The sequence below is a fragment of the Ostrinia nubilalis genome, chromosome 7 (genome assembly GCF_963855985.1).
Source record: "Ostrinia nubilalis chromosome 7, ilOstNubi1.1, whole genome shotgun sequence".
NCBI lineage: Eukaryota > Metazoa > Arthropoda > Insecta > Lepidoptera > Crambidae > Ostrinia > Ostrinia nubilalis.
In genome coordinates this window covers 6,051,302-6,077,955 of record NC_087094.1, presented here as the reverse complement: position 1 = coordinate 6,077,955, position 26,654 = coordinate 6,051,302, and the positions used below count along the sequence as shown (strand labels likewise).

At 43.7% G+C, this 26,654-nt stretch overlaps 1 protein-coding gene across 1 annotated transcript; it reads right to left on the bottom strand.

Moving 5' to 3' along the window:
* Window positions 1-636: 636 nt before the first annotated feature.
* LOC135073479 (uncharacterized) lies at window positions 637-26,349 on the bottom strand. The gene is made up of 19 exons (XM_063967662.1): window positions 25,789-26,349; window positions 24,856-25,478; window positions 24,038-24,211; window positions 20,993-21,145; window positions 19,463-19,565; window positions 17,036-17,201; window positions 15,266-15,467; window positions 14,224-14,436; window positions 13,860-14,060; window positions 13,356-13,568; window positions 10,468-10,680; window positions 9,559-9,769; window positions 8,637-8,819; window positions 7,511-7,699; window positions 7,020-7,131; window positions 6,828-6,924; window positions 6,250-6,366; window positions 2,852-2,952; window positions 637-1,877 (listed from the first exon to the last, which is right to left on the bottom strand). Exons 1-18 carry the CDS (start codon window positions 26,060-26,062, stop codon window positions 2,875-2,877), a joined length of 3,522 nt encoding a protein of 1,173 aa, XP_063823732.1. The 5' UTR covers window positions 26,063-26,349; the 3' UTR covers window positions 637-1,877; window positions 2,852-2,874.
* Window positions 26,350-26,654: the final 305 nt, after the last annotated feature.

Genomic DNA, 26,654 nt, shown 5'->3' with positions numbered 1-26,654 from the left:
ATTATAATGCAACGAAAAATCGTAATTTACAGGTAATTAAAAATTAATTAAGTTTTTAAGACCAGAAAGAAGTGTCTTTTTAAAAAAGTTGTGCTTTAGAATTATTGGGAAATGGTCTCAAATACCCAATTGAGTTGATGCCTGAGACATGGGAGCAGCATAGGAGGGTGTTTGGGTGTTTATGAGACGTCAAACGTCAGCGAGACTTCAGGTGTAAGGCCTCAGCCTCGAGTTTAGCGGGCAGCGGGGCGGGAGCAGCGGCGGCGCGGAAGCGGCAGGATCTTATGCGTAAAATCAAATAGACCGGTTCTCGAAAACAGCGGCGCGGCAGCGAGCGGGCAGCGGCGCTTGAGCGGGCAACGAGCGGGCAGCGCACTCCTTCTTTTGCCCACAATAAATCGAGCGTTAGGAATAAATTTGAATCGAAATAAAATTGTCGCCGTTGTTCAAACATTTCGTTTGCGAATAAAAACAAATATCTCGACAATACAACCCCGAACACAACATTTCGCCGCTAAAGCGCCGCGCGAGCTGCCCGCTTGTTTCGAGAACGGGTCTGCGTTGCCCGCCCCGCTCCCGCGCCGCCGCCGCTCCCGCGCCGCCGCCGCTCCCGCCCCGCTGCCCGCTAAACTCGAGGCTGAGGCCTAAGCTCTGTCACGCCATAATATGTCAATGTCACCCCTCCCGTACCACTCCCAAACCTCAAGCACTGAGTTAAGCGTAGACCTAGACCTTACAAAACAACAAGTATGTACATTGATGATATAACAAAAGTGCGTTTTATGTCTTAGGACATTATCTCCCGCTAAGATTTTGTTGTACTTGTACATAATTTTTTATATTTCAATTTAACATTCTAAACAACACGACTTGAAGATTAAATGACCAATACTGTTTCGTCTCCAGTTGAGACTACTTTGACTTAATTCACTGAGAAAACTAGATATTTTGTAACCGACGCTTAAGAGCGATCAATGTTATTTTTTATTATATAATTATTCTGATTTATAAATACACTCTTCAAAACACTAACAAAGAAAACTCTTAGAAAAACAACACGTAAGTTGTCTATACTATTTATAGTAATACATCTTAACAATATACTACAAGAAAGATATTTGCAGCAAATAGAAATGAGACCATATCAATATTGTCGGTTTTCAGTCATTTTCTAATAAGCTACTTATTATTTAAATGCGCTAAGTACAGCTCAAAACCGTATGATTATAAAATCTATCAAAACGTATCTATCAAGAAAACTGTTTTTAATTTTATTGTAATATTCTAAGTGCTATGAATTCGTGTATTGCCAAACGTCGACAAAAACCGTTAAATATTTGGAATGTCTATTGCTTTCACTGATCCATTTATAAAAATCTCATTTCGTACAATACACATTCAACCAATAAATAGAAAGCTTTTAAAAAATATATTTCATCGACTTAAAAATCGCTACAAAATTAAAGGTTAATTTAAATATCTTTAAAATAAATATTTAAGAGGTTCTTAACATCAACTAACAAACCGTAATTTGATTTTTGGCAGTAAGACTCGAATTTATTAGTTAGTCATATTACTCGTTATAAACACGATTCAATGATTACACACAGTCCCCGCGCTACCGGCTTCACTTGGTCGTGCACTGACTTGAAAATTGTTGGAAATTTAGCACCGTTTTTATCCAAATTCACTTACACCGATTGATACAACGCGACAAGGTTACTTTGTCGATGGTTATTTGCAATTTATGTATATAAATTAATGTCACTTTTACTTATTCGTACTGGTGAATATCACTGGAACGATTGTTATTGGTCCTTTATAAGGCTTGCGTGTCAGATGCAACGTGTAGTGGCCATTCCGTGGCATAATGAAACCTGAAAGAGGTCAAATTAAAAGAACTCAGAATAAAAATTATGTCACAGCTTGCTAAAAACGATTTATCGGTGTACGAATGTTAGTTTGTGGACTAGAATCTTCTCGCGGGACATAAATTAATTATGATAATGAATATTCAGCCAGTCTAGTAGCACAGTCGACAGCCACGTCAGGTCAAAACATTTTTGTTGTTGTTGCGATTAGAACTACTTTGTTTAGCTTGATGTGCTCTCGTGTGTACAGCGTCAAAAAGTTTGCAACACGTCTTTGTTACAATTGGAATAAGGTTGTGTTGTCAACTTTTTGGCCACTTTGGATGTCACGAACTATTTGACGCTGACTGTATAGATGAACTAGGTACACTACACTGAGCTGTCCCACGAAACTCATTGACAGGGAGGCGCCACCACCGTTCAACTGTATAGTTTCCAACATGGCAAAAATCGGAACCAGCGATCCGGTATTGACGGTGGCGCCCCCTGTAAATGTAACTGTTGGGACGGTTCGTTGTAGCTGGTCAATACATATGTCTCCGTAAAATTGTGAATTCCGTCAGATTATAATCTGACGTAGTTAAATTACAATTTAACCTTTTTTTTTTTTTTTTACCTAACCTAACCTAACCCAACCCACTGTTAGTTTACAATCTAACGCGTTATACTGACAGAGTTCACAATTTCACGTTGACACATATGTGGCGACATCTACGATACGCCACTACAAACGTGTACCAACAGATGGCGCTGTTACGACTGCACTATGGCACACTCCGCCGCTCATACAAACCTGCATCGCGGTGACGGAGTTTTCTACCCTGCCAAGTACATATAGACAAACCAAGATGGTGTAAATTGGACCTTGGTCCCCGAGCATAACACCCGCTCGGAAGGAAGCATTAACATCTAGCTTCCTTATTGTGGTTGAGCATCATATCCCACACATACATAGAAGCCTGATAGGTCAGTTTACCTACCGGTAAGGGGGCGGTAGGCGGCGCTATTGTGCGCGCGCGTCGTCACGCTGGGGAGAGACAGCCGACGCGACGCCCGCTGTTGCTGATTTTACTTTCATCGTCTGAAATTGTCGACAAACAGTTTTAGAACTATGCTATGTGATATGAATATTGGGGAATTTAACATCGTGATTGTAGGCTAAATTATTTGGTGACTAAAAATATCTACTAAGTTCCTTAGCTGGCCTTTAGATCTCGGCCAGTTTCTGTTGAATGGCGGACAATTATATTTGTGTTTATGTCATTTTCGATCGAATTGAATGAAATTACTGCAGTAATTAATAAAGGACAATGTTCTTTCTCCATACATTGTTCGCCGTTAGATCAACAGTGCCGAAAAAATACTTTCTAGGTTCTAAATGACACAAATCTTTATGTAAGAACAATTATTCCTGGCGGACCAATTCTATAAACTTATTGATAGCAATATTGTTATCATAACCTCTTACTTACTAGTATTGTATTATAATATTGTATGCACATCGATTTGGGAGATGTTCTGTATTGTAGTTGTCGCAGCCAAATTGTATTATAATATTGGACGGGTTTTGGAAATAGCTCGGCGTTCCACTTTTATGATTTACTTACTTACATTTTGCACGTAAATAAATAACATGAATCCTATGTTTACTTTCCACTCTTGACATTTAACACGTGACTTACCAAACTAACTATCTCCATGGTTACCGTCTTAGTCTATGCATGACTAGGGATTGAACAACTTTTAATTGAATATTATTAACAATTCTCGATAATTTTTATCGATTGAAAAATATTCGGTATTTGAATCGAAAGGTATATTCAATTTTATCAATATCAAAATATTCAATTTTAATAATAAAATAAATATTATTTACTACCACCTATGAAATGTTCTGAAAATTGCATGGAGCGCTCCCCCAATCCTGGGTTTTCCCTTTCCAAGCTGAGAGGACATCATTTTGGTTCTATCGATACATTATAAAGGTACTTAATATTTGAAATGTATTACCAATTATTGTTATAAGCATTTTGAGCGAATAAAACTTTCAATTCTATTAGAACTTTAGACATTTCTCTCACTTTAAGCGGCATTGGATTTTTCATCGGATTTTGAAACTGTTACAGATATATTAAAGATGATCCCATATTGTTGTCATTGTCAATATCGGTATTATGATCACAATTCTTTTTATTTTATTCATGACCTTTTAGACCAGTTGGACACATTAGATAGCTTCTTGTAGTATCGTGCAATATATTTTTAACTTTTAATTAAAATCTAGTCATACTGTAGCAATTTGGACGATTTATTTTATTTACAAGATCGGTATCTTATTGTCTATGATGACCGCAGTCAACATCACTATTACGTGGATTCCTAACAATGAAGTACGGCATTGCCTTGTGCCGATTTTACATAGATTTTATCGACACAAATTATGGAACTTCATAGGATATGGAGCAAGCCACGCCCTAAAATGTCCGGATGTCGTCATAGTATTATGGAATACATATAAAAGACTTTTATTATTTCATTTTCTAATCCTCAAGTGTCCATTACAATCTAATTAATATTTATGTATTCAAAAAGTAAGAGATTAATTTTGATACTTTACTGCTGTGCCCAGGAATCTAAGGCCGTTTCTGACAATGTCCTTTTACATAATATCATTCATAACTTACCGTTATTCTTGTATTTAGTCATAACAAATAAAGGATAGTGCCAGGGTCTGGACCAAGTGCTGCCCAGAATCAACCCATAGTGCATTTTGTTCCTCAGGCCAATACTAATGTGTAAACCGAAGCGCACTGAAATCTATCCCTGGAGTTAAGAGAAAAAAAGAGTTTTGTTTTGAATTATTTACATACAAAATATCATCTATATATACGTACTACGCATAAGATTTCGTGATTTTGGCATTAAATAACACTCGCTATGTTAAACTTAACCATACTGCATCCGTACACCTTACTTTAGTGCGACTTAGACATTCTTTAGAAGCGATCTAACGCTGTTGCAATAGTTTGGTTAGTTGACAAAAATCATTATTTCCAAAATGAAGCAAGAAGTTTTAGTTCTCTATCCTTGCGAAAAATGAATTTATTGGTGTATTACAATCGATTATTGAAGTTATTGTAAGCTAAAACTTCTTGCTCCATTTTGGAAATAATTAATTTCGGTCAACTAACTAAACTACTGAAACAGCGCTTGATCGCTTATAAATAATGTCGAAGTCGTACTAAAGTAAGGTGTACGGATGCAGTATGGTTAAGTTCAACATAGCGAGTGTTATTTAATGCCAAAATCGCGAAATCTTATGCGTAGTAGGTATACATCGATGATATTTTGTATGTAAATAATTCAAAACAAAACTCTTTTTTTCTCTTAACTCCAGGGATAGATTTCAGTGCGCTCCGGTTTACAAATTAGTATTGGCCTGAGGAACAAAATGCACTATAGTTTCATTCTGGGCAGCACTTGGTCCAACTTCCATACATGGATTGGCACTGTCCTTTGATCAATAAGTAAAAAAACACCCACACCGTTAAGTTTTTAAAGGCTTACTGTCCGCTACCGTTGTTATCAACCCTGGTTAAATTTGTTAAAACCACAAACACCAAACGAATTCTACTTACATACTTTTAAGTGCAATATATTCACAAAGGTGCGTTATTTTTCTAACTATAAAAACCTAAGCAACAAAATGAAGCTACATTTTTTATAAACTTACGCTGTAGTGGGACATGCCGTAGAATAAACGTAAAATAACGAGGTAGAATGAAGTGCCTGCAGTTAACAACGTACACGGATATTTACAATACATTTAATTAATTACATGTGTACAACCGGCAGCAAATCAAACTATACATTTATCTTGCACAGTTTCTACCGTTAGCTTGATTTGCCTTCGTTTGTATAACACATCTAATTATTTGTCGTTCATAAAATGCTAAAATCAAAAATATTACTCAATAACTAGCTTTACCACAAAGCAAGTACAACAGATCACTTCAACCACGAATTATTTCAAAAAGATTCTCCGCTTTCGAAAAAAAAATGGCAATTTATTTATTAATAGGAACCAGAGGTGGAAATGGAAACTGTTTTCAAACAAAAATGCTGGCATTGATTAATTAAAAGTTAAGTGATCGCCACTCAAATGTTCATGACATTTTTCATTCTCCGTCGCGGCATCGTTTACTTTTTCTGGAAAATATCCCAATTTTTCAGAACCTAAATTGGTTCGGCTTCATTTAAGATTATTTTTCGTATTTTTAGTAAAATGAAGCCCGGATCATTTTTGTTTTATAGACGTTACATAATGTTTGAAGTGACCAGTCGCACGCAATGTTAGTGTTGTTAGTGGGCGACTTACTGGCGAGGTGGGAGCGTCACCTGAGCAGTCGTCGTGCAGCGGACACACTAAGTCCACCAGGTCGAGCTCGTCTTTGCTCTTCTTGCGCTTTAGAGAGAACTGGCTCTTCTTTGGTACCTGGAAGGGGAAGGGACGAGGAATGAGCTACGAGTATTTGCGCTACTAGCGAGTGACAAGACCTTTTTTTTGCATCAGGAAATGCTTTGGGCGGGGCCTACCAACTAAAATTCGACGGGGCCCTGCGGGCCATTGAAAAGAAGCCGCGAGTTATTGCGCTAATATTGGACATTCGTCCACGAGTGATAGGACCTTACTGTAGCTCGTCTACAATCCAATCTAGCTAACTGCGCACCACACTTGAATGCTACTCTCCCTCGCGCCTCGCACTCACCCGCAAACCTCCTTGCGTTCGTCCCGTTCGTACCAGGGTGTCGATGTGACGTCACGGCTGCCAGGTGCGCAGTTAACTCGATCGGATTGTACAGTGAATGCAAATGCAATGATATTCATATTCATAGTATCTGCACTCACCAGTTGTTAAAATCCGTGAGCAATATTAATAAGGAATAGTTTCTAACCTTGTATTTGGTTGTCGCGGTCAAAGGCTGGTAGCCTAGGGTTTGTTCCGCATTTCTCTTCTGCTGTATCACATCCCTGCCTAATAAGTCGTTAAATCTGGAAAGACACAAAATAAATACAAATCATCAGATAAAAAAATAACAACAAATATGAGACAAAATATTATATTTGAATGATGTCATCATCGTTACCTCTGCGTAAGATGCCGCCGTAATAAGGTTTTGTTGGCGGGGATGTTTAGTAACGCCGCTAGAAGCTCTGCAGTGAAGCGTGGTTCTAGTAACATAAGGCCTCCATGGACTCCTGTAACGAAATTATAACAATTCGTCATTCATAAAGCTAAGATTTGTTTGTGTTTAGATCAGTCTCGCTTGCACACATTCGTTGTATCCACGGCCCGCCGGATCATCGTCTATACACGTGACGTCACCTGCTCCACCGAGGTTGGGCACGCACTTAGCGAAGTTGGCGAAGTCTACATCTTTCAGCACCACATAACGAGGCTATTACGTACTGGCAGTTTTGCCAAGAGTCCTAAGATTTGAAAAAAGAATTTTGAGTTTTTATGTAATGCGCAAAGTCGACCTCTTTTAACCACCGATGACGAGGCTATTACGTACTGGCAGTTGACAAAAGAAATCTACATAAACTGTCAATGTTTTTAATTTTTCTGTGACGTCACCTGCGCCGCGCAGGTTCGGCGCGTATTCCGCCAGGTCAATTTCCTTGAGCCACTGCATGACGCGGTGCGAGGACCAGCGCGCCAGCCCTGTCGCCGGCTCGCCGTCCTCGCCGCCTGTCGCTTCGCCCTCCACGGCTCGCCGGATCATCGTCTCCGGGTTAAATTTGTTCTCGCGGAGGACTTGGATGCCTGTAAAGATGCAATGAGTTGTTGAAATTAGAGAAAATGCTAAGGATACTGGGAGGAGGAAAAAATAAGCTTCTAAGGTAGTGCAATCTGAGGGTAGTTGACACTAATAGTTATTTGACACTTTAGGCGTCACTTTTTGGACTCGGTTGACTTTCTTATTTACTGATGTCAAATTCTAATTTACGGATAGTTAGAAAAGTAACTACCTCATAAAGAACACTCTTTAAGAGGTTATTCCTAAGTACTGAAAAGAAGGGTGTCTACTGTCTACTCGTCTAGGTATTTCAGGAGGAAAGACATTCTAACGAGCAAGGCCGAACGTGAGTCTAACTCCTACTCAGTCTTGTCGTGCCCCGACTCTAGTGACACTACACTCACCGCGGCGTATGCAGCGACAGTAGGCGGTGCAGCAAGCGGCCGTCTAACGCGGCCTCGCTCACGGCCCCTCGGGCGCCGCACACGCCGATGTCTTCTAACCGACGCCGTGTCCAGCTGCCCCGACATTAGTGTCCCGCTTATACGACACTAGGCAGGGTACTCACCTGCCATGTAGCACGTAACTTAGGTAACGTATTACGTAACCAACCTTCAAGTGAGTACGGCTCGTGCACGGTCATCGCGTATCTGGCTGCGAGCTCCTGAATCCTACTGCGAGCCGCCTTTGTGCTCGCCACACGGCCGGTCGCTACGATCTCCCTGCGAACCACGCGCGAGCAGCTCGCAGCGGGCTCTTGATACAGTATCTGATACATCACATGCTACACGGCTAGATGAGTACCCGGCGGCTGTGCGCCAGGCGGTGCAGCAGGCGGCCGTCTAACGCGGCCTCGCTTGCCGCCCCTCGGGCGTGTCTTCCAGCCAGCGCAGCGCCCACGCCGTATCCAACTGCCCCCACACTAGTGTCCCGCTTATACGAGACTAGCGACACTACACTCACCGCGGCGTATGGACAGCGCGTGCAAGGCGTGCGTGACGCGCAGGTGCGCGTGTAGCTCGCTGTGTGACAAGCGGTGCAGCAGCCGGCCGTCCAGCGCGGCCTCGCTTGCCGCCCCTCGGGCGCCGCACACGCCGATGTCTTCCAACCAGCGCAGCGCCCACGCCGTGTCCAGTTGCCCTGATACTATAGTCCGGTCGCCGAGCACGTAGAATTTCGTCCAATGACCCCAATCTACCCATCCTTATCGCTCGCGCGTAATTATATTGCTGTCGCGACTGTGCGACGGGCGGCCGCAGTGAGTGTGAGGTCATTGACGAAATTCTACGTGCTCGGCGACCGGGCTTTAGTATCCCGCTTATACGACACTAGCGACACTACACTCACCGCGGCGTATGGACAGCGCGTGCAAGGCGTGCGTGACACGCAGGTGCGCGTGTAGCTCGCTGTGTGACAAGCGGTGCAGCAGGCGGCCGTCCAGCGCGGCCTCGCTTGCCGCCCCTCAGGCGCCGCACACGCCGATGTCTTCTAACCAGCGCAGAGCCCACGCCGTGTCCAGCTGTCACGACACTAGCAACACTACTACTCACCGCGGCGTATGGACAGCGCGTGCAAGGCGTGGGTGACGTGCCGATGTCTTCTAACCAGCGCAGCGCCCACGCCGTGTTTAGTTGTCATGACACTAGTGTCCCGCTTATACGACACTAGCGGTCGCCCGCGACTTCGTACGCGTAAATCCCGTTTTACCCCCTTAGGGGTGGAGTTTCGTAAAATCCTTTCTTAGCGTTTGCCTACGTCATAACATCTACCTGCATGCCAAACAGCCCGATCCGTCCAGTGGTTTGGTCTGTGCGTTGATAGATCACTATGTCAGTCAGTAACCTTTGAGTTATAATATATTTAAGACTAGCGACACTACACTCACCGCGGCGTATGGACAGCGCGTGCAAGGCGTGCGTGACACGCAGGTGCGCGTGTAGCTCGCTGTGTGACAAGCGGTGCAGCAGGCGGCCGTCCAGCGCGGCCTCGCTTGCGGCCCCTCGGGCGCCGCACACGCCGATGTCTTCTAACCAGCGTAGCGCCCATGCCGTGTCCAGTTGACCTGATGCCGTCAGCATCGGGTCGCCGTGACCACCCTGATGACAATCACCAATTTATAGATTTAAATATTTCATATCATTTTATAGGGGTCATTGCAACCGCGCTGCAAAGATCTCGCCGCACTGGCGTATACACGAGTATTTGTCGCAACGGCAAAACGAAAGCTATTGCGCATGTGTGCCCTTTCCTCTGCGACGCAAACAAAAGTGGTGCCACTGCTCGCACATACCCAATACACCTCTCCCCGCCTCGTCACACGAGTCTATTTCTTATGCCATACCATAGCCATTTGGTGCACTCCGGCGTCGCATAAAAATCTAAGCTCTCGTATCGCACAGCGGATTCAATTTAACCAGTGGAGAAAGGCGGAAAGCGCCATCAAGACATCGATTCGACGCTACTTAAAGGCTCAAAGCTAGGTAAAAAACTTATCTTGAATCAGCGTGAGCCTCTTGTTATTGGACAACAAAGGCGATTTCAGTGACCCCAAAAGCTTTATCAACTACCTAACTAAATAGCTTGAGCCTCATGTCTCAAGACATTTTCTCCTAGACATCGCTAACTTACCAACAAATCCGTAAGCGCCAGAACAATCTTCTTCTTATGCATCGGGTGCTTGATGGCCAGCTCATTGTCTATGGTCCAAGCCCGCAGCTTCTTGCTTCATAGCATATCGTGCAACAACCGCGTTTATTCCAAAGACTTTACTCCCAGACAAAATACTAGAACTTACCAACAGATCCGTAAGCGCCAGAACAATCTTCTTCTTATGCATCGGGTGCTTGACGGCGAGCTCCTTGTCGACGGTCTGCGGCGAGGCGGCCGCGATGACGCCGCGCGCGTCCGGCGCCCCGCCCAGCCAGCTCCTGGCGGCGGCCGCGTACACCTCCAGCCCGAGGCTCTCCAGCCAGCCGCAGGTGGTCTCAAAGTCCCGACTAATTACTAACTAGAGCGACTAAACGTGACCTATCGATAACCTCTTATCCACGGAGAAAAAAGGCTCCTTAGTCCGACTTACCAGCACAGTAAGCGCAGCAGCCGCAGGTGGTTTCAAAGTCCCGACTAATTACTAACTAGAGCGACTAAACGTCTTGATCTATCGAGAGTCTCTCCTCCACGGAGAAAAAAGAGGTTCCTTAGCCACCCCGCGAGCTTCACAAAACAACTCCATAGCTGGGTATATCTCATCCAACAATCGCGTTTATTGAAAAGAAACTCCTAGATATCCTAGATAGTACCTATTACGACTTACCAACACAGCGCAGCAGCCGCAGGTGGTTTCAAAGTCCCGACAAATTACTAACTAGAGCGACTAAACTTGACCTATCGAAAGCTTCTTATCAACCGACTATGAAGAGGCGTCCTCGGCAGGGTTCGAGGATATATAAGGTGTTATTTTTTGTACTGATCATACTTTACCAACGCATCTAATAAAATCATACAAATACAACCCAAGTGTTTTTAAAAAAAAATTCAGGCTAGTTTTCGAGTAAAACGACAAAGAATGTTTCGAAAAAAATAAAAAATAAATCATCCTTTGAGCGCGGTGAGTATTCGTTTGTACGCACTATCGTAGTAGCCGGCCGAGGGCAACGACCACTGCCACGTGCCGCGCCGCGTGAGTCGGCCATATTGATATCGCTGCCAGTCGCTCCGCGCCCACAGCCCGCGCCGAGCCGCCGATCGGCATGCGGGAGCGCAACAACATAAATAATCGTCCCAGTCCGTCCAATGCGCCCAAACGTATTGCAGTGTATGTGTGGTTTATTACAATGCCGCGCTTGATCAATAACAAAACGCAGGTGAAATTATGTTTCGGGCACACTAACTGGCCGACGAGAAACATTGACGAGTCGAAAACCTTCATACCTTGCTTGTTTGGAGCCGCGCAGCGCTTCAGGGAGCGCAGCCGTATCCTGACTTGACGAGATTCCGTGCGCTTCGAGGACGAAGTTCTGGATTTCAATTTCAATCACCGGCACAGTGCTGGCGGTACCCAGATGCGAGCGCCGCAGACGGCGGCTTTTGCGTAGAAATACGGAATGCCTTATCAAGGAGTTGTTGCCAGAGGGCCACGACCGCGACCTAGTTCTATCGATGGTTATTGCGGAAGTCTACCTAGGTACATACCTACAGTGTGATTTGGACAGATGAGTGCTTGTTTACGCGAAAGGGACTTTTTCCGTAAAAAAGTTAGTGCGCGAATTGTGAATACAACATCCGACGTGGTGTCTAGTGAACAGCAAGCAAGTGTGCAGCCCGAAAGCATTACCTCAATTCGATCGTGGCTAGATTAGACAGTGCAAGACAGTGTTTACGTGAACATTCAACAAAGGCTTGACGTTCAAAATGTATTGTGATTAGTGTAATAATAACCTAGGAACTTTAAATAACAACATTCAAAATAGGTAAATGTGTGAATAAGTAAAATCAATGAATCTAAAGTGTGATGGCAAATCATAATTTAGGAATTAAAACCAGGAAAATTGATCAGTGAGTTTTATTTACAACACATAATTCATATTCAATATTAGGGTGCATTTCCACTGAAGCGAAGCGAAGTAGTAATAGGTATGTACCTATCAATTTTTTATTACGTCTCTAAATAAATTGCGTAGGCATTACGAAACCGTAGATATTGAATTCCAATTTCTATCCTTTTTTAAATTTCTAGTTTAACGCGGATGATTCGCCTCGGTTCGTTGGAAAAGTCCCCCGCTATTACACTAATGAAAATACACTTATTTACCTACTTATGTAGCTAGATTTTGTTTCTCCCAGCGCGTAGTACCTATTAACATGACGTAACATCGTACATACTCACGAGTGATAATTTTTGGTAACGTAGGTTTAGTGTAATCTAACCTTTATGTGTGTGAACGTTGAATGAATGCGCGCGGCCATTGTTCGTACTCGTATGAATGAAATGAGTAAAGAAAGAGAGAGAGGCAGTCAGTGAGTGAAGACAGGATGGTTGTAAAAATAATATCTTTTTTTTGTTAGGAAAAGTAAAAACAAAAACTAGCCTAAATTTTTTTTTAAAAACACTTGGGTTGTATTTGTATGATTTTATTAGATGCGTTGGTAAAGTATGATCAGTACAAAAAATAACACCTTATATATCAAGGGATATATATCAAGATATATATCGGATATATATCCGATATATATCAAGCCGGTTTTGATGATATATATCAACTTTTAAAATTTGTTACTGTATTTGTACTTTTTGACATAAGATTTTAATTTTTTCAGTTGATTTTGCCGTATTTCAAAGATATTTTATGTTTTTGCTTTATTTGTCTGATTTTAAGTTTTAAAAACATTAAAAACATGTTTATGTAACACATATGCAATAGTATTCATGAATAATACAATAAAATAATACTATGGCTTTCATACAAATTTGATATATATCAAAGTTGATATATATCGGATATATATCATAAATATCCGATATTTTGATATTTATAATAAATATCGGATATTTTCGAACCCTGGTCCTCGGTGACGTCATGAGCTAAACAAACTAGTTCCATAGCTGGGTACCTATATCTCGTGCAACAATCGCGTTTATTGAAAAGAAACTCCTAGACATGCTAGAAAAGTACTTCGACTTACCAGCAGATCCGTAAGCGCTAAAACAATCTTCTTCTTATGCATCGGGTGCTTGACGGCGAGCTCCTTGTCGACGGTCTGCGGCGAGGCGGCCGCGATGACGCCGCGCGCGTCCGGCGCCCCGCCCAGCCAGCTCCTGGCGGCGGCCGCGTACACCTCCAGCCCGAGGCTCTCCAGCCAGCCGCAGGTGGTATCGAAGTCCCGACTAATTACTAACTAGGGCAACTAAACGTGACCTATCGATAACCTCTTATCCACGAAGAAAAAAGGCTCCTTAGTCCGACTTACCAACACAGTAAGCGCAGCAGCCGCAGGTGGTTTCAAAGTCCCGACTAATTACTAACTAGAGCGACTAAACGTCTTGATCTATCGAGAGTCTCTCCTCCACGGAGAAAAAAGAGGTTCCTTAGCCACCCCGCGAGCTTCACAAAACAGCTCCATAGCTCGGTATATCTCATGCAACAAACGCGTTTCTTACTAAGAAACTCCTAGACAAAATACACTTACCAACAGATCCGTAAGCGCAAGCACAATCTTCTTCTTATGCATCGGGTGCTTGACGGCGAGCTCCTTGTCGACGGTCTGCGGCGAGGCGGCCGCGATGACGCCGCGCGCGTCCGGCGCCCCGCCCAGCCAGCTCCTGGCGGCGGCCGCGTACACCTCCAGCCCGAGGCTCTCCAGCCAGCCGCAGGTGGTTTCAAGTCCCGACTAATTACTAACTGGACCGACTAAACTAGACCTATCGAGGGCCACGGAGTAAAAGAGGTTCCTTAGTCACCCCGCGAGCTTCACAAAACAGCTCCATAGCTCGGTATATCTCATGCAACAAACGCGTTTCTTACTAAGAAACTCCTAGACAAAATACACTTACCAACAGATCCGTAAGCGCAAGCACAATCTTCTTCTTATGCATCGGGTGCTTGACGGCGAGCTCCTTGTCGACGGTCTGCGGCGAGGCGGCCGCGATGACGCCGCGCGCGTCCGGCGCCCCGCCCAGCCAGCTCCTGGCGGCGGCCGCGTACACCTCCAGCCCGAGGCTCTCCAGCCAGCCGCAGGTGGTTTCAAAGTCCCGACTAATTACTAACTGGAGCGACTAAACTTGACCTATCGAGGGCCTCTTGTCCACGGAGAGAAAATGCTTCCTTAGTCACCCCACGAGCTTCACAAAATAGCTCCATAACTGGGTATATCTCATGCAACAAACGCGTTTATTATTAAGAAACTCCTAGACAAAATACACTTCCAGCCCGAGGCTCTCCAGCCAGCCGCAGGTGGTTTCAAAGTCCCGACTAATTACTATCTAGAGCGACTAAACGTCTTGATCTATCGAGAGTCTCTTGTCCACGGAGAAAAAATGCTCCTTAGTCACCCCACGAGCTTCACAAAATAGCTCCATAGTTGGGTATATCTCATCCAACAAACGCGTTTATTATTAAGAAACTCCTAGGTAAAAAATACACTTCGAGCCCGAGGCTCTCTAGCCAGCCGCAGGTGGTTTCGCAGTCCCGACTAATTACTAACTAGAGCGACTAAACTTGACCCATCGAGTTTCTTGTCAACCGACTATGAAGAGGCGCCCTCAATGTCGTCACGAGCTATACAAACTAGTTCCATAGCTGCGTATTTCTCATGCAACAATCGCGTTTATTGAAAAGAAACTCCTAGATATCCTAGATAAGTACCTACTACGACTTACCAACACAGTAAGCGCAGCAGCCGCAGGTGGTTTCAAAGTCCCGACAAATTACTAACTAGAGTGACTAAACTTGACCTATCGAGAGCCTCTTGTCAACGGACTATGAAGAGTCCTCTTAAGTGACCCCAGGAGCTATACAAAATAGCTCCATAGCTGGGTATATCTTATGCAACAAACGCGTTTCTTACTAAGAAACTCCTAGACAAAATACACTTACCAACAAATCCGTAAGCGCAAGCACAATCTTCTTCTTATGCATCGGGTGCTTGACGGCGAGCTCCTTGTCGATGGTCTGCGGCGAGGCGGCCGCGATGACGCCGCGCGCGTCCGGCGCCCCGCCCAGCCAGCTCCTGGCGGCGGCCGCGTACACCTCCAGCCCGAGGCTCTCCAGCCAGCCGCAGGTGGTTTCAAAGTCCCGACTAATTACTAACTAGAGCGACTAAACTTGACCAATCGAGGGCTCCTCCACGGAGTAAAAGAGGTTCCTTAGTCACGCCGCGAGCTTCACAAAACAGCTCCATAGCTGGGTATATCTCATGCAACAATCGCGTTTATTGAAAAGAAACTCCTAGATATCCTAGATAAGTACTACGACTTACCAACACAGTAAGCGCAGCAGCCGCAGATGGTTTCAAAGTCCCGACAAATTACTAACTGGAGCGACTAAACTTGACCTATCGAGGGCCTCTTGTCAACGGACTATGAAGAGGCGTCCTCAGTGACGTCACGAGCTAAACAAACTAGGTCCATAGCAGGGTATATCTCATGCAACAATCGCGTTTATTGAAAAGAAACTCCTAGATATCCTAGATAAGTACTACGACTTACCAACAGATCCGTAAGCGCCAGCACAATCTTCTTCTTATGCATCGGGTGCTTGACGGCGAGCTCCTTGTCGACGGTCTGCGGCGAGGCGGCCGCGATGACGCCGCGCGCGTCCGGCGCCCCGCCCAGCCAGCTCCTGGCGGCGGCCGCGTACACCTCCAGCCCGAGGCTCTCCAGCCAGCCGCAGGTGGTTTCGCAGTCCCATTGTCGTAGGTCTGTTGTTTGCCTAAAAAAAAAATAACTAACATATGAATTTCTCATTTGAAATCTGCATAAGAATTTGCATATAATATTGCCTTAAAAGTTCGCATGCATAGAATTCGCGAAATAAGGACCGTTCTACTGTTCCCAGACAAAGTTATTATATCAGAAAGTTTTAGGTTTAACTGCGTCCAAGACCTGTCGCTGAAAAGTCGCGGGCGATCTTCTCTCGGGGTGTGGGGTGGACGGACTGCCTTGCAGTGTTTTCTCCTCTTTCCCACTCACTTCCATTTATGATTCTCGCCCGTATTGTACTCTATCTGCTACAATAATTCCTTACCAAGGCATAGGAGTCATCCTCGGCCGCGGTCCCGACGCGCGCGCAATGTCGTCTCCTTCAAACTCCTGCCGAGTCGCGATCGCACTTCTCTGAGTAAGAGAGACGGTCTGCCGCGCGGTACTGCTTTCTCTTTCTTACTTCCATTATGATTCTTGCCGTAGTGTACTCTACAATAGTTCCTTACCAAGGCATAGGAGTCATCCTCGGCCGCGGTCCCGTAGATCGTATCGACGCGCGCGCAACATCGTCTCCTTCCAACCGAATCCCGCCGCCGCCGCTGCCGAGTCGCGATCGCACTTCTCTGAGCGAGGGGGACGGACTGCCACGCGGTGTTGCCTTCTCTTTTCTACTTACTACCATCATTATTCTTACCCGTAGAGTACTCTAGTCTAAGTTTCTTACCAAGGCATAGGAGTCATCCTGGGTCGGGGTCCTGTAGATCGTATCGACGCGCGCGCAATGTCGTCTCCTTCCAACCGAATCCCGCCGCCGCCGCTGCCGAGTCGCGAGCGAACTACTCTGAGCGAGGGAGACGGACTGCCGCGCGGTATTACCTTCTCTTTCCTGCTTACTTCCTTTATGATTCTCACCCGTAAAGTATCTACTAGAATAGTTCCTTACCAAGGCATAGGAGTCATCCTGGGTCGGGGTCCTGTAGATCGTATCGACGCGCGCGCAATATCGTCTCCTTCCAACCGAATTCCGCCGCCGCCGCTGCCGAGTCGCGATCGCACTTCTCTGAGCGAGGGGGATGGACTGCCGCGCGGTATTGCTTCCTCTTTCTCCGCTGTAGGTTTTAAGGTTCGGTAGATGAGTAAAAAGTACGAATAACGGTCTTCAGTAAGTGAGATTTGCTTTATGAATACGTTGTCTTAATTTTTATTATCACAATATTTTATTAATATTTACAGGCAGGAAGTTGAATTTTATTCATATTTACAGGCAGGCGGCTATCGTGGCTTCAAGATTCTCATAAGGGAGAGAGACTTGAGAATTCTCATAAGACATTGTATTATCGTGATAGAGTCAAAATAAGTTTAACATGCAACTAAAAAACTATTTTACGGACACATAAATAGCCTTTGTGTTAAATAATTATAACTTAATTTTTGAGCGAGTATTAAATATTAACAGCGTAATTTTTGAGCAAAGGATAAATCAATTACTAAGCAGTTAAAACATCTGGCTAACTATAGGAAATTCCACATGTAGTGGTGGGATCGGCATGCGGGTCACTCGTTAGACACAGTACAACAACAATAGGCCAAGCCGGGGTGAGAGACTGTATTAGACACGAGTAGGGCTGCCATCTTGGATTCCTAATAGTGTATTATGAAAATTCTGGTCTTAGATTGTTTCCTATACGTATAGCATAATGGAGAGCTAGGGTAAAAAGCTATTCAGTCTTAGGTCTTACAGTATTTTAGATAACTTTCTTCCTTATGCTCTTTAAATATTGCAACAGTACCTATAAAAATCGAAGTCTCATTAATTTTCTCAAATATTTAAGAACGTGTAATCTTCAAGTCAGCGTTAACTGTTCTTCAATTCATGTAGTTATTTTATTTGACCGATAAGTTATTTATACGTAGTTTATCACGGACTTTCAGAACGTGGGGGGAAAGCTCGTTCATTAATATCCGATTCAGCGCATCTTTAGCAAGTTAGCGAAACTTCGTCACAGGCCAGAATTTTTCTAGTCGCTAAATTCACGTCCACACTGGGCACATGGACTCTCAGCACTAAGCAGGATGTCAAGCGTACCTTGCGAGCCCAAGCGTTATGCTAGTGTAAACGCGGCTCAAGTTGTTCAAAAATGAAGATGGCAGCCGTCAACGAGCAAGGACTTATAGCGTGGCAATGCATGATATGCATGCGATCTATCGACCTAGGTTATCGCCCGCGGCCTCGCGCCACCACCATCCTGTTGGGTTTACCGTGACGGTAAGATATATTTGAAATCAAAACAGTGTAGCTAACAATCATGCCTTTTCACAGTTAACGGTGACTTTATCAGCGAGATATCTCGATCCAAAATCTGTGACACCGAAAGTTTTAGTTTATCTGACAGATAAGTTCTTAGTACGCTATTGGTGAGTATATCAGAAAATGGTGACCCTCAATATCCGATTCAGCGTGTCTTTCCTTCATTGAAGAATATTGGTTTTAATTTTGAAGTGATTAAGGGTTAAGATGGCAGCCCACAAAGCAGGGGAACGCATATGTGTCGTGCAAGCGTTGCTATCGACCTAGGTTCGGCACCGAGTGCCCGCGGCCGCGCGCCACCACCATCCCGTTAGGTTAACCGAGACGAGTATTATGTTAGAAATCGCAACAGTGAAGTTAACGATTAAGCCATTTCACAGTTAAGGGTGACCTATCAGCTAGACATCTAGATCCAAAATCGGTCACCTAGAGTAGGCAGTAAATCCATCAGATATGCCCCTAATAAACTATCTTGCGACTTTATCAGATAGTGGTGAAGTCTCTCAATATCCGATTCAGCGCGTCTCTCGAAACTACATTTTAGATATTTTTTTTTTAGTTATCAAGAAATGAAAAGTTAAAGATGGCAGCCCACAAAGCAGGGGAACGCATATGTGTCGTGCAAGCGTTGCTATCGACCTAGGTTCGGCACCGAGTGCCCGCGGCCGCGCGCCACCACCATCCCGTTGGGTTTACCGAGACGAGTATATCTTTCAAATCGAAACAGTGAAGTTAACAATTATGCCTTTTCACAGTTAACGGTGACTTTATCAGCGAGATATCTCGATCCAAAATCTGTGACACCGAAAGTTTTAGTTTAACTGACAGATAAGTTCTTAGTACGCTATTGGTGAGTATATCAGAAAATGGTGACCCTCAATATCCGGTTTAGCGCGTCTTTCCTTCATTGAAGAATATTGGTTTTAATTTTGAAGTGATTAAGGGTTAAGATGGCAGCCCACAAGCAAGGGATCGCATATGTGTCGTGCAAGCGTTGCTATCGACCTAGGTTCGGCACCGAGTGCCCGCGGCCGCGCGCCACCACCATCCCGTTGGGTTTACCGAACGCCACGCGCGCGTCCGACGCCACCACGGACGAGCGAGGTAGCGACGAATACATGTGGGTATTCCGCTCGATGGAGCGCCCGTAGTTCGCTGGCGGTGTCTGGAATAAAAGATATTTTATTAGGAAATTTAGTCTCCACTACAGCAGGACGATCTTCTCTAATTACCAAGACAAATGAAGGATTTGACCCACATTCCCAATGCTTGCCAGAATTGATGTTCGCTAATTTCTTCCTTAACCGATTCTTAGGACATCTAGGGGAAGACTGGGGTACTTTTTGGAAGACCTTCGTTCAAAATTTATTTTAAATGAGCAAGTAGCGTTTTTTATCCCATAACTTTTATCCACTACTTTCTGACGAATGAGACACTACCAAAATATTATGAAAGAAAAAAATACTTTAAATTATGCACTAAAATTCCATAATTTACTCGAAATATAGACGTTTGCTCCTAACCATTCGGCCTATTTGCAATGCAATGGATCGCCGCAACCCGCATACCAGCGAGCTGGATTGAGATACATTTCACTCAGATATTCTGTAGTTTATACCTACTTACCAATAGGGTTTCTGCTCGAGCTTTCTCGAACTCGAGAAATTTGGCTTCATTCGAGACGAGAAAAAAAACACCGGAGCTCGAGAATTCTCGAGTTTCGATTTTGAAGCTTTAATATTCTTGAAAGCCTATTTTCTTAGACAAAAGATACTTTTTAATTATTTAATAGGTTAACATTGCTTTTAGACTGGCCCAGTCTTTCCCTTTTTAACTGATTTGATTTGCAAGTAATGATCTCAATCTAAATAATAATGTTCACCAAAGAGTATGCTATATTTATTACTAGCTTTCCGCCCGCGGCTTCGCCCGCGTGGAATTTTGTCTGTCACAGAAAAACTTTATTGCGCGCGTCGCTGTTTCTAAAACCAGAATAAAAACTATACTATGTCCTTTCCCGGGACTCAAACTATCTCTATGCCAAATTTCATCAAAATCGGTTCAGTGGTTTAGGCGTGAAAGCAAGACAGACAGACAGACAGAGTTACTTGACTGATTTAAAGACTGAAAAATTTGTTAACTGTCTGTTAGGTTAGGTACTCGTGGTAACTCGTGCCTCCTCGTAAAGTTTATTCAAGTCGTTATCTTTAAGAAATTGAAACATTTATTAAAAAGTTTTTTTAGTTTATAAAAAAACTATTTATCGTACTTTCTTTACCAAAACAAGTGGTACTAAATTCTAATATTGATTGTTGTGCAATAAAAGTAGGTATATTAGATTAAAAAACCTGTTTTTATTAAATTTCGACCGATTTCAACAGTTTTCATTAAAAGACTCGAGACCCGAGAAAACTCGAGACTTTGGCCTCGAGAATTCCCGAAACTCGAGAAAAAAAATAGGTCGAGAAATCAGAAACCCTACTTACCAATAATATATTTCTAAAAGATAATATTTTCAGATTCATTTCAAGTCTTGATGATTGGTCATTACTTTTCATATCGATAAACTAATAAAGAGAAAAAAGTGCTCACCCTAGGAGGCGCGGGCCTGACGAGCGGACCGCCGGCGTCGGGCGGCGGTGAGCGCTCTAGCAAGCCACGCTCGGCCACTCGTAGTCGCACTTCGCTCAGTTTCGATAACAGCTCCAGTTTTTGCGTCTCCAGGGATGACCTTTGTAGCATTTCCTGAAAAAAACATTAAGAACATTGAATGTGGGAATGTCTTTGACGACCACCTGAAGTAGTGGTTCGCGTTCCAGACTACTGCTGTCTGCTACCAGTAGTACAAGACTATAAGGCGCAGTGTGGAATGTCAAAGGATTTATTCCAAAATATTCTAAACTACGAATGCCGACATCCTAATATTCCGACAGAATTTAATCTCGTCAAAGAAGCGCAGTATAGCTCAAATATTCTTAGGATAGAATTAGATAGGGGATTTATTCGAACCCAGTGCGCTCTATTGACAGTGATATCGAATTTTGTGACTTTTCGGGTTGCGACAGCCTGCGGGAGACGAGTTAACTAAAAGGTATTTTCAATTGAAGTTGAATTTTGAATTTAGTCCAGTAATTTTCCAACAGCCAACGTGAAAATATATTCCCGAATCCAATCCAGTACTAACAGCTCCAGTGATATTGACTGAGTCGTGGTTAATAATACATTTTCATTAAAACGCAAAACATACAGTTTTAATATTACACACATATTGATACAATTTTGCAGAAAAAGTTACTATAAATTACTGGCATAAGGAAATCAAAATAAACTCCCTTGAGCTCATAAATATCAACAGTTTACTGAAACTGAAATACAAAGCGATCACATATCCGGCATACAACGATCTGAAACGGCGAAAGAAAGCTTTCAGACTGTTCAAACAAACGTTTCTAAATTTTAAACATTCCCAAATAATGTGTAAACAGATCTGACCCATTTGAAATTAACTTTATCAATGACGTAGTTTATAGGTTCGTATCTCAGACGTTTAATAAAAAGCGCATCTGGCATTCGCAGGGAACACACGGGCGATACTACAAGGCGTAAATGGACTACGAAATTAGAACGGAATTTTGTTTTCTTTGCCCATTCCTATAAGAAGTCATTCCAACTATGTTCCTTATTTATTTTAATGTTTCAGCTTTCTGTTGTGTGGGAGGGAAACGGGTGAATTATAACATTTACAAACTATCCTAATTCTCCTTCTCGAGACTAAAACATCCGCGTTATTTAGAAAAGGATTTAACTAGTAATAATATACAATGTAATTACATTGTACATTATTTTCTTTTCTTTCGTTTCCAAATAAAATTATTTTCTTTATTTCTTTCTATTTTAATTAATAATAACAAAATACTTTGGAATCGAACAATTATAAAAGGATAGCACAGCACATACCTATCTCTATTGATATGATGACTCTTTTTTGGGATTCTTATAGAGCTTATTTAGCTTATATCTGCACAATTTAGTAGAGAATGCCTATTACCTACCCACGAGTACACTCGTAAACAGTTTAAAACAGTTCATTGCCACCGGCGTCGGCTGGTGTAGGCGATGTGTTCAATTATTACATTACATTAGTTATTGGCCTACGATTTTATTTCCGAACTGACGTGAATCATCATTACTTTTAGACGGGCCACGGCCACAATGTAAACCGACCGACATTATTATATCACGCCTATTTCTATAGTTAAGGAATGTTTGTGATTTAGGTAAAGCTACGTTAAAAATTCTAATTCGTTATTAGTCTATCGGCTCTTTCCAGGGCATTTATAAACGTCCCAATGAAATATAGCTTTCCCTACCACCACTCCGGGACAATAGGTATATCTGGCGAGATGAAGTGGCGGAGGAAACTCGGTCATCTTTTGTCAGCCTATTATTACTTGTCAGGAAATATACCGTTTACAAGTTATTTAATAAGTGTGAGCTAGGCAAATAATAAATTCCACCATTAACTTTCAGTGAAATCTTTTTATTTTTCTCAGAAATCTAATCACCGTTAACAAAGCCAATTTGTATTTGCGTAATAACAGCTCCCAGCGTTGCGTGCTCGCGACGCCTGGACTCTCCAACGATTTACATCTCAAACACACGCAAGATTCCAAGATTCTTGATGAAGCAAATAACATTAGGATTCGGCTCGTCTCCGCCTGCTTTACAAACAGCAAAATAAATAGCTATCCCGGGTTCTGACATCACAATCTTATTAGCATGCCATACACAATAGAGCGTATAAACAGATGGTAATGTGATGTCGATAACAAGCAACGACAAGAGAGGAAAATAATAGGTGGACTTCGCCATGGAAAATTTAATTTGTCTGATGGAAAAAGATAAAAAGTACGACTTAGGGCCTCGAGCTCATAATGAGTATTTGCGTGTATATGCGGCTGCAGATAAGGGATGTCTGTCATCTTGTGTGAAACGGAGTGATTGTACAATTGGTGCGACAATGTCATATCTCGCGATGAATGGCGGGTGTCTCGAAGCGTTGAATTGCTCGGCCCACACCGATCATGATTATTCAATAGCCCCATTCCAGCGGGATCTAGGCCGTGCTGAATGTTAAAGAGCTTACCACCTTGCTTTAATAGGGCGTTGCGAACTGTAACCGTTGCCGTTAGTAAAATATTTATTTATTCAGAGCTCTCACCTCAGGGCCTGGTGTTGAGTAAATTTTGTGGAGCACTCTTAACGTACCTATTAACAATTCAGCACATCTTACTGTCTTTCAGCGCTATATTATTTCAGTCGCGCTGGATGTAGTACAGTCACAAGCACAATAGGCTATTAATTTTTGTCGCCAAAATAGCACCTGTTACTACTTTAAGATGCCACAGTGCTCAGTTTGTGTGTCATCGCTACATCCTCTCAACTTATTTGTAGTGTTGATTTACGATGCGTAAAAAAGAAGACATAGATTTAAACGTCATGTGAGTTTTTATATTTGCATTTTGTATTAGAGTTAGACTTTTGAGTTTGAGCGTCGTATACGAGCCTTTATTCTTAAAAAAGTAAGTTGAAAAACTTCGCGCCATTAAATTACATTAAAAAAAAACTTTAGTTTACCTTCTGCAGCCTTTGCTCCGCATCGTCTAGCCTCTGGCGCGCGTCGTGGAGCGAGCGCTCCAGGTCACTCATCTTCTCGTTCTGGGCCGCGATCTGTTCTGACAGCACCTGCACTTGGAGGTGTAGACTCTCCTTGTCCGCCTCCAGCCTTCTGACTCGGTCTTCTGCATCGTTCTGTAAACAAAAACAGTATTATTAGCTTTGAAACGGCTATAATCTGACTGCTTCCCTAATTTCAACAATCCGGTCAGTTGTAAAATCTAATATTGTATTGACTTATAGTTCGTTTGACTTTGAACTTCATAAAATAAAATTTTATAACAGCTATAAATTACCTAGTATGCGATGCAATAATTGCATTTGTATTTACGAGTAAAAATATAACATTAAATTAAAATAGTAGCTTGAAATAATGTTTTCCTAGCACATATTTTATGTGTACATTTTTGTTATTGAGTATTTGTAAAAGTTAACACATAATTAATAAATAATACATTTAACAACAAAAACATAATTGATATTATTAGACACGTTAATAAATGGGTATATTACATTGAATCAAATAGGAGAAAAACAACAACCTTCAGTCAATAAAACAAATGGAAGGATATCAATGCAATGGACTGGTAGAAATAGCACCTGAAATACAGAACAGTAAATACATGGGATACGTTACGAGTTACGACAATCATTCAACACCTAATCTACCTATGTTACACTGACAAAACATAACTGCTAAACGTAGGCGACTATTTCAACATAGTTACGCTGGTCACCTGATTAGCACAACAAGTTGTCCGGAATGCATTCGGGCGTACCTTGTAAGTTCGCGCCGGCACCGGTGGAAGTGAAGGGTGCGAGGGCCAGGCGCGGTCATGCATACAGCACGGCGGCGGCGCCGGCGGCCCGTGGCACCAGCACATCGGCGGCCACCACCCGCCCTCCGGCGGCCAGCGAAAGTGCTCGTACGAGTTCCATCGCCGGTGCAAGTCAGGAGGCGTCTCCTCCGCACGATGCTTACGAGGCTTCGGCGACGCCCGCACGCTCGACGGGTGCTGAGGAGGCTTCGATGACACCGACGACCTACTTTTTCGGTCACGGTCACTGCGATCTGACGGCAATCGCCGACGTCTATCTAAACTCGCAGCGGAATAATCATCCCCTTTAGCTTCCATCGGATCTCGGTCATCCGTCACTTCACCAGATGGCATCCATTTGAAATCATCGTCACGCCGCGTCGAGTTGTCCAAACGTCTGCTGGGTGTCAACGTGCGATAATCTGCATCGTTCCCTTGAGTTTCATATTCTCTCTCTTCAGAGTCATCCTCGCTGGTAGAACTGGACTCGCTGTCTGATGAAGACTCAGCTCGCGCCGGTACCGCGCCGTCTTTCCAAGCCGTGCATTTCACGGTCGCTTCGTCAGGGCTATCCGAGTCACCGCCTGTTATGAAATATTTTGTATAATAACACTCTTGTACACTTATGTAGAGCCACAGGAACGACGCGAAACTCACCCATAGGCGAGTACATATAAGAGCGCACGGCGGGGTGCACGTAGCCCGCCGCCGCGCGCTCCTCGTCCTCGTCGAAGGGTTCGGTGAGGTATTCGCGGTCGGACATGAGGCTCTGCACAAGCGACACTGCGCGACAAGCTCTATGTACGAGTCACCGACGTGTCTCTATTTAGAGTTTGGCCGCGTTCCAGTAATATACTACGTCAGTGATTCGTTCACGGCTCGAAAATTACGTACTCTCCTGTGGGGGCGGTTCCTCACTCGACTGCACGGAAGCGGAGTCACGCGAGGAGGCCTCAGACGCCGTGGACAGAGGTCGCTCGCTGCAGTCCGACGCCCGCCGAGAGATATCCTCCCCGAAGTGATCTTGCGTTCCGGTGCGGAGCGTGTTTGTGATCTCGGCGGAGTTCGATCTCGATTTAATCGTCCGAGGCTTCGAGTCCGTGGCGCGGTTGTGCAACGCCGCTATGGTGGCTGCTACGAATGAGCCCCCACGGCCGAGCTCGCGCATGTTTTGGTTTAAAATGAACGGCGCCTACACGAACACGACCGACAAACGCGCCCGGAAATAGATCGGGGTATATGCGTCTGATGCATTCCGGACACCCTTCCCGCTTTGATCCATGGTTTTATTACACACACAAAAAGAAACGAACTTTCGTCGTGTTGAGAAAGTTTGGAAGAAAAAAAGTTATTATGATCGTTAAATTAATCAAACACAGTAATGATTACGTCTCGTTACAGCGAGCTTGAGTAATGCGTAAGCGCAAGGTAGCGTGCGGCGCGCTGCACTCAAAGAAGCGCACTCACCGGCATGCAGTTGACGCCCTCGTACAGGGAGTAGCGCCCCCACTCGACGCACTCTTGATACTCCGAACCATCATCTATGTCGTTTTCAGACTGTTGCTGTATCTCTGATGACTCCCACGGTGCTTGAGGTTCAATATATTGAATATTATCATTCATAAAATCTGGATTGTAGGGGAATTGAGTATCATAGTACGGCGGGGCAGAAGGTTCCACTAACACAAAGTCATGTCTTCTATAACCATTTCGAGGTTTCAAACAATTCATTTTTCTTCCTTGTCCGTGGATTCTGTAGT

Coding starts and splice junctions, on each gene's coding strand:
- LOC135073479 (XM_063967662.1), bottom strand. CDS start 26,062: ATGCGCGAGCTCGGCCGTGGGGGCTCATTCGTAGCAGCCACCATAGCG. Junction 21,146..24,037: donor CGGAGCAAAGGCTGCAGAAG/GTAAACTAAAGT, acceptor TGTTTTTTTCAG/GAAATGCTACAAAGGTCATC. Junction 2,953..6,249: donor GTGACGCTCCCACCTCGCCA/GTAAGTCGCCCA, acceptor CGACAATTTCAG/ACGATGAAAGTAAAATCAGC.